At 46.7% G+C, this 8,750-nt stretch overlaps 1 protein-coding gene across 1 annotated transcript in view; it reads left to right on the top strand.

The window, feature by feature from the left end:
- The first annotated feature begins 2,906 nt into the window (after nucleotides 1-2,906).
- Nucleotides 2,907-8,750, top strand: part of Slc25a20 (solute carrier family 25 member 20) — a 21,728-nt gene continuing 15,884 nt past the window's right edge. Inside the window, exons 1-2 of the mRNA XM_021206976.2 lie at nucleotides 2,907-3,141; nucleotides 7,408-7,500. Of these exons, the coding sequence (XP_021062635.1) occupies nucleotides 3,037-3,141; nucleotides 7,408-7,500 (198 nt within the window). The 5' untranslated portion in view covers nucleotides 2,907-3,036. The remainder of the gene's footprint in view (nucleotides 3,142-7,407; nucleotides 7,501-8,750) is intronic.

Here is an 8,750-nt window from a genome sequence, read left to right on the forward strand (position 1 = left end):
AGGACTGCCACTTCCCATGGGCCAAACATATGCAAACCACCACACACCTGCAATCCCAGCACTTGGGAGGCAGTGTCAGAAGGATCAGCTTAAGTCGGACATGCTCTAAGTAGACAGTTCTAAGCCAGCCAGGGCTATATGCCAAAGCACCTGTCTCAAAAACAAAAATATCTATGTAGCCAGGGCTGGCCTTGTCCTTTTCCTCTATGTCCCATTGCAGACAGACATGTTCTACCATGCCTAATGTGGTGTGTGTGTGTGTGTGTGTGTGTGTGTGTGTGTGTGTGTGTTAGGGGTATTGGCAGAGGTAGGGCAGGGCTGCAGAGCCTGTGTACAGGCATGGCCCTCAGAGGAGCCATCAGAGTCCCTTATTACTCTCTGCCTCCTTTGAGGCAGAGTCTCTTCCTGAACTTGGAACATGAGTTTTTGTGCTGAGAAGGCAGCCATCAACTTTCAGTGATCTCTCTTCCCACTGTCTCCCTCCCACCCACCCAGCCAATGCTGGGGTTACAGTCAATCTCACACCGTGCTCAGCTTGTTCTGTCTGTGCTGCAATCAGGTCCTGAAGGTCGTGCAACAAGTTCTCTTAACCACCGGGCCAAATCTCCAGCTCCCCCCCTCCACCTTCCATTCTATAGGGGCTCACGATGCTGCCCACTCAGGCCTTTAAGAACCCATCCTCCAGCGTCCTCAAAGTGCACACAACCATGTGCATGCTCTTTTCCTGCATCCCTCTTACCAGCTGCCAACCAGCCATGTTCTCAGACATTCTCTGAGCACCAAGGCGCAAGGAGACCAATAGCTGCTGCCCGTTTTTCCCTGGTGCCTCTGCTTCCTATTTCTTCTTCTGCCATGCTCACTCATTGCCTTCACTCCCCCTAACCTGGGCTGCTACCATTATCTCAGCTGGCTTTGCTGCCCTAGTCTCTCCCCCACATAAACTGATTCAGTGAAGATAGATTTTTCCAAAACAAAACCGGTTGCGTTGCTGTTGTGTCTGAAATTCTTCCATCGCACCTCATTACCTCCTAAGAAAAGAGACAGGTGGGCTGGAGAGATGGTTCAGTGGTTAAGGGCACTACTAGCTGCTCTTACAGAGGACTGGATTCAATTCCCGGCACAACATGGCATCTACAACTGTAACTCCAGTTCCAGGGCATCTGAAACCCTCTCAGCAATGCACATAAAACATAAAATTAAATAAATTATATATATATATATATATATATATATATATATATATATATATATGCGAATGACAGTTTTTTGTGTATTGTTCCAACTTCCTTAGCTAGAAAGCCCCATATGTCAACGGGACCAATCGACCCCCATCACTTCCTGGTTCTGGTGTTCCTTCTTTGAAGCCCTTGCTCATAGTGATTGGAGATTCTTTGGTTTCCTACTTCTTGCTTACTTCTTTCCTTATTTTCCAGGCCATTCCTCATCTATTTGATCTCTAAGCACTGGAAGGGAAAGCGCTCCAGGGGTTGTGAGGGTTCCCATTCCCTTGGTGATCTATTTTCACTGGTTAATTCTGAATTTAACCACTAGCCTGAGCCTCTCTTCAGAATCCTGGATCAGGAGATAGAACTATTAATAGAAATCTCAAACTAATTATGTCTAAAATGTCCTTTACCATCCTCTAATCTGCTTGACCCATGTCTCTTCCACAATCTCAGTTAAAGATGATGTCTCCTCTCTAGTTGCTAATGCCAAAAACATTAGCATTGATCTGTAAGTCTCTCTCAAAACACTTTTTCTAAAAAAAAAATATATTTATTCATTTTTATCTTGTGTCCTTGAGTCTTTGCCTCCATGAATGTATGTGTGCTTGGTGCCCAAAGAGGCCAAGAGGACATTAGATCTCATGGAACTGTAGTTTCAGACAGTTCTGGGCTGCCACGAGGGTGCAGGGAACAGAACCCAGGTTCTCTGTGAGAGCAGCCAGTTCTCTGAACTGCAGAGCCATCTCTCCAGCTTCTGCATGAGTAGTGAGTGGAATGAATTTCCGTTCATTAACAGGTCCTTTGGGTTTTCCCTTAGAAAATATTCACCATTGGACCACTCCTCATTAACAACTCTGCTATGTGCTGGTCCAAGCCAACATTTCTACTCATGACCTTTGACTTTCTCCAGCCTCATGGATTTCTCCTGGCTGTTCTCACCAGCAGTTAACAGGGACCCTGATTTTTGTTTGTTTGTTTTAAAATCTCATCCGAGGTTGTTCTTCTCCATCCAAAACCTGTCATAGAAGAGACTGTTGTCCTCACAGTTCCTCCTGATGAGTAGTCTCCACTTCTCCTCTGACCTCACCGGCTACTCCACCACCCCACTGCACCCCACTCCTGCCACTGTGGCCTGTGGTTTCTCTGATTTGACAACAGACATCTCAGAGTTTCTGAATTCTCTTTATCTTCTGCTGGAAAGGTCCTTCGTCCTTTCCCGGGTATCCGTAGACAGGACTCATTTCTGTGCCCTAGATCTTAATCCTTTACCTTCCTATGAGATCTCATTTAACAAATTAGTTACAAATTATTTGTCTCCCACACTTTACTTCTTCCCGGATTTATTTTCCTATAGAGCCATTTTTACCATAGGACATATGCCATTTTTAACTTCATCAAGGATTATCAAAGACAGGGACCTGTATGGGGTGCCTCCACTCTTCAGCACTTAAAAAAAGAGTGGCTGTCACACAAAAGGGTGTATGCGACCTCTGATCTCTGTGGAGTGCACAGATGCATAGGACCACAGAGGACCAGAGAAAGAAAAAAACTCAAGTCCAAGAAGACTTCCTGGAGGAGTAAGTCCGCAACGATCATACAGCATTAGGGATAGAGCCCCGCCCACTAAGGAGGAGCGGCTGCCGGAAGTAGACTTCGGGGCGGAAGTCAGCTAGTCCGACTGGGCCCTCTGTCCGACCGGCCCACGGCCCCGCCCACCTGAATGTAGGTGAAAGGTCGGCGGAGCGGCTCGGGCAGCGGAGCAAGACCAAGACTGCCCGGAGCCGCCAGACAGACAGACAGAAGACTGACCATGGCAGACGAGCCGAAACCCATTAGTCCGCTTAAGAACCTCCTGGCCGGCGGCTTCGGCGGCATGTGCCTGGTGTTTGTGGGGCACCCCCTGGACACGGTCAAGGTGCGCGGAGTGTGGATTGGGGGCTTGGGGAGGAAGGCCCCGGGGCGGTGGCGGGGTTACGTGGAAAGTGGGGACCGCCGCGAGGTGCTGCCTCTCTGGACAGAAGTGGGGCCGGGCCGATGGATGCTTCCTTCCGTGGGAAGTTTACAGAGGGTTGGTCTGTAGTTTACTAGGAAGCGCTGCTTTACCTAGCCCGGCCAGAGGCTCTGCATTCAACTCCCTGGCACCTCAAAACAATTATTTTTCCTCTCGAGAATCAGTACGAAGTGGACAGAGGCTGTACCTCGCGCCCTGAGAGCCCGACAGCTCCTATTTCAAGGTCTTTGCATGACAGTCTTTTTTGAACCCTGGGCACTTCTTTGGAGATGAGAAAGAAAAAGCTGCTGCCTGTGCCCGGTTAACCCTGATATTGTTATAAAGACTGAAACAGGTTATCTGTAGGCTCCGCCTCCCCCACAAATTAAGGACAAAGGTGGCAGAGATGTCCTTTGACACAGTCTCGTAAAGCCAGTGTGTCCCATAGCCTATCTCTTGTGCACTTTTCTTTGCCTGAAGAGGCACCTGGCCATTTTCAGCCAGTCACTCACTGCAGGGTAACTTGCATAGTCACCCCCGTAGCAGGCAGTGACCAGCCAGGATCAGGTGTGGAAATTGAGGCCACACAGGAAACTCATTAGAGCTTGTTCCTGGACCTTTCTCTCTCAGCTTTCCATTCTTTCTCTTGCACTCTCAGCCAGGTCTTGTGGAGACTGAAGTCTATATTCGATGACTTAGCTCATACATGAGCTCATATAAACTCGGAACTTATAGATTTCTTTTTTTCTTCTTCTTTTTTTCTGGACATAGTCCTGAAGGGAATTGACAGGTCAGGGCCAGGATGAGCCTGTGAGAAGACATGAGTCTTTTGTGTGTGTGGATGGCGTGTTGCTGGGGGGTGGAAGCCAGAGAATCTCATAAAGGTGGTAACCACAATTGGGGGCCTGATAGGATGTTGGATCCAGTTTCCTCCGGAAAAGAACCGTATCCAAGGGCTCTTCCATGGCAGGCTTGACAGCAGGCTATCTGCCAGCCTCTGTTCAGAGTGAAGCTCACCACAGACAGCTCATCCCGAGGAGACTCTGTAGTATTCATCAGTGAGAAATCAAATCCTATCAGTAGCAAAGGCTGTGCTTTTTAGTGTTCCTAAGACAGTGGTTGGTTCGAGTAGTTCTGTCTAGCAAGGGGGGGTTTGCCTGGCCTTTATTTCTAATCTTATTCTACAGAGGCGGAAATCTTGTTCTGCACATCTGAGACTTTTAAAAGGCAATATTCTGACTCCTTATATAAGTGTCACTCCTCCCTTGTCTCCTCTTGCTCTTGACGTTACACCCAGCAAGGGCCTAGTGACCTCTGTACTGGATTGTAAATGACTGAGAATGCTCACTGGGGTCTTGACAGAAGAGGGTTTTCCTTTGCAGTATAAGCCAACCCACAGCTGTCCTCTTGACCTCAGAAAGCTGGGTGGTCACCAACTAAAAGCTGATGCTTTTGTGATTTGGTCTTTGTTTTTTGTATTTGTTTTTATTTGTGTGTGTGTGTGTGTGTGTGTTTCCTTTGGAGACACAGTTTCATGTATCCAATGCTGGACTAAAACTCAAAATGTAGCAAATAACCTTGAATTTCTGACCTTCTGCCTCCCAAGTACTTGAAGGTTCTTTCAAGGTTTCAAAGAAACTAAGCCTTGGCCCCTATGTCCTGGTCAGGGAGAATTGCCACACTTTAGAACTGGGGGTGAAAACATGCTACAGAAAGTAGTGTTGGAGCAGCCATTGAAAAGCTGGCTGATTGGGAGCTGGAGAGATGGCTCAGCGGTTAAGAGCAGTGACTGCCCTTCCAGAGGTCCTGAGTTCAATTCCCAGCAACCACATGGTGGCTCACAACCATCTATATTGGAATTGATGCCCTCTTCTGATACATAAAAAAAAAAAAATCTAAAAAAAAAAAAAAAAAAAAAGAGCTGGCTGATATTTGCTGGGTGTAGTGGCTCATGCATTAATTCCAGTACTCAAGAGGCAGAGGCAGACAGATTTCTGTGAGTTCAGGGGCTTGTCAACAAGCAAGTTCCAGGACAGCAGGGGTTGTTATACAGGAAAACCCTGTCTCCAAAAGCAAACAGACAAACAAACAAGAAAGAAAGAAAGAAAGAAAGAAAGAAAGAAAGAAAGAAAGAAAGAAAGAAAGAAAGAAAGAAAGGGAAAGGAAAGGAAAAATGGCTGGTTTCTGACTGGAAGGCTACAGAGAGCTATATAATCCAGTGTCTTGGGGAGGTGTCTTAGGTCTCAGAACACTAGAAACTTGCAGTTTATTTCTTTCTTACAGTTCTGGAGGCTGGGAGTGCCAAGATGCCTGGCTATACTGTGTCATCCCATGGTGGAAGACGGAAAGGGCAAGAGAGCCAGAGATCAGACTCAAGTCTTAAGTCTTTTCTTTGGCAGGCATTAATCCATTCATGAACAAACATGGTCTATCAGGCCTTACCTCATTACACTGCTACTGCATTTAGGGGTTAACTTCCAACACGTAGTTTGGGGCAAGAGGAAAGGCAGAGCAGGCATGAGCTTGGATATGGAGTTAGGATGTAATATCAGCCGAGGGGGGCTCTAGGTCCTCACTAGTTGGGATGGCTGCAGTCATGCTGAGGTAAGCAGAAGGGACAGTTAAGAAAAAAAATCACTGTGGTGGGGATGTAGCTTAGTTGACAGAGTACTTGCCTAGCCTGTGTGAAACCCTTAGTTGTGATACCCAGCACTGTGCAGAATTACGTAGGATGCCTCTGATACCACTTGGGATGCAGAAGCTGGGGCTGAGATGGTCAGGTCACCTTCTGATACAAACTGAGTTTGAGGCCAGCTTGGGGTACATGAAACTTTACCTCAGAAAAATAAACAAATGAAATAAAAATGCTGGTCTACGTAGTGAGTTCAAGCCAGCTGATGTCACACAGTGAGACCATGTCTCAAAACAAGCAAAAATCAAGAAAATTAAGAAGTGGAGGCAGGAGGGATCAGGAGCTCAAGTTCATCATCCTTGGCTACATACTGAGTTTGAGACAGCCTGGCTATATAACACTGTTTAAAAACAAAACCAGGCTGGAGAGATGGCTCACTGACTGCTCTTCCAGAGGTCCTGAGTTCAATTCCCAGCAAACACATGGTGGCTCACAACCATCTATATTGGAATTGATACCCTCCTCCGGTGTGTCTGAGGAGGGTGACAGTGTACTCACATAAAATAAATACATAAATCTTAAAAAAAACAAAAACAGACCCAAGACCCACAAAAAGATAGCAGTCAAAATGTGTGCACTGGTGCATTGGCTAACACTTAGTCATCCAAGCACCTAATGTGGCTTCCTGAGAGCATCAGTGGGGCTACCCAGGAGCACATAAGGAATCTGAGGCAGACCTGGGCTACACAGTAAGGACCAATCTAAAAAAGCATTTATTGTGTGGTGGCATATACCTTTAATCCCAGCACTCAGGAGGTAGAAGCAGATGGATCACTATCACTGAGAGTTTGAGGCCAGCTTGGTCTACAGAAGAGCTGTCTGGAGAAACCAAGGGGCTGGGGGGGGGGGAGAGGTGCTGGAGAGCAGGCTCAGCTTAAGAGCACTCTTTGCACTGCATGCATGTAGTAGTGTACATACCTGTGGTCAGGCAAAACAGTCATATACACAAAATATATTTATTTTTAAAAGAATGAATATTGTGGGCTGGAGCAATGGCTCAGTGGTTAAGAGCACTGACTGCTCTTCCTGAGGTCCTGAGTTCAGTTGCCAGCAACCACATGGTGGCTCACAGCCATCTGTAATGAGATCTGATGCCCTCTTCTGGTGTGTCTGAAGACAGCCACAGTGTACTCATACACATAAATTAAATAAATAAATAAATATTTTTTTAAGGAAAAAAAAAGAATGAGTACTGCTACACAGGGAAACTCGGTCTCAAAAGAAAAAGTAAATACCTAAATTGAATGAGCGCTAATGGGGTAAAAATGAAGTCTGAATCCATCAGAAGAAAATGCCGAAGACATCTCCAGTGGTACACATTTCCCGGTTTAAATGAAGATGAAAGGCTGAAGATATAGCCCCGTGGGAAAGGTGTGAACAGGGTTCTAGGTTCAGCCTCCAGCCCTGGATCTGAGGATGAGGAGCAGGAGGGGAGAGAAGGAGGGGTTGGATCATCGATGGTAATTCTAGAAGGTGATTGTTTTAGTTTTTGGTTTCAGGTCCGACTGCAGACACAACCACCAAGTTTGTCTGGACAGCCACCTATGTACTCTGGGACCTTGGACTGTTTCCGGAAGACTCTTATGAGAGAGGTATGCTTCTGGTGCCGGGCATCCCTTACTCAGAGGATGGAATGCAGGGCTTGGCCCTACTTTCAGGGGTGAAGGAGGTAGCTGTTCGATCCTGCTGGCCACAGCTGTAGCTCCTTAGCCATGTCCTCCTCCTTCGCTGTGGAGCCTGATAGTTGCAGCTACTGGAGATGCAGATGAATGAAGCCATAAAATGCTTCACTCTTCCAGGAGATGGAGGTATTAGCAAGGCATAATTGAAGGCATGAACTGGATAAAAATCCACATCTTGCCATATGGTGGCACTTCCCAGTAATCCTAGCACTTGGGAAACTCAGAGAGGAAGATCTTAGGCCAAGATCAACCTGAGCTATGTGGAGAGCTCCTGTATCAGAAAAACACTGAAGCTAGAGAAATGGCCCGGCAGGTGACCTGGGTTTGGTTCCCAGCACCAACCATTCATAACCCAGTTCCAGGGCATCCAACACCCTCTTCTGACCTCTGAGGACACTAGCACATATATGTGAGAGTGTGTGTCAGTGTGTGTGTGTGCAGGCAAAACACCCATAACTTAGATATCTGAAAAAAGTGACAAAAAAATCCAACAAAAGGAAATGTGTGGGGTTTGGAGAAGAAGGGAGGCCGGCAGAGTCTCTGTACTCCTGGACAGGGGCACTTAGTTTTGTTAGAGTTATTTGACTACATAATTTTTAATAGACTATGGTCTTTTAAAAGTTTATGTGTATGAATGTCCTCGTGTGTACCTGATGCCTGTGGAGGTCAGAAAATGGAGTTGGATCCTGTGGAGATAGAGTTATGGATGGTTGTTGTGAACCACCATGTGAGTATTGGGGGTTGAATCCAGTTCCTTAGCAAAAGCAACACATGCTCTAAACACCGAACCATCTCTCCAGTCCCTTTCTGCTTGTCCTGGTGTTTTGAGTTGGTGTCTCATGCTGCATCCCCTGCTGTATTTGAGCTCCCACTAATCCTACCTCACTCTCCCAAGTACAAAGATTAAAACTGCACTAAAACACAACTCACATGTGATTATCCGTCAGTCACACTATTAAACATGCAGAAACTGAAGGACGAGTGTCACCTAGAAGTACATAGCCACTGGGAAGGGGTGGGCTCATCCTTGGTGTGGGTGTTTACGGGGCTCCTGGTAGGAGGAGGCCTTGAGGCAGAGTCTGCTTAGCTCTCACCCAAGGTGGCTCTACCTTTCTTTTCTTTTCTTTTCTCTTCTCTTCTCTTCTCTTCTCTTCTCTTCT

This window comes from Mus pahari, chromosome 10, assembly GCF_900095145.1.
Source record: "Mus pahari chromosome 10, PAHARI_EIJ_v1.1, whole genome shotgun sequence".
Classification (NCBI taxonomy): domain Eukaryota; kingdom Metazoa; phylum Chordata; class Mammalia; order Rodentia; family Muridae; genus Mus; species Mus pahari.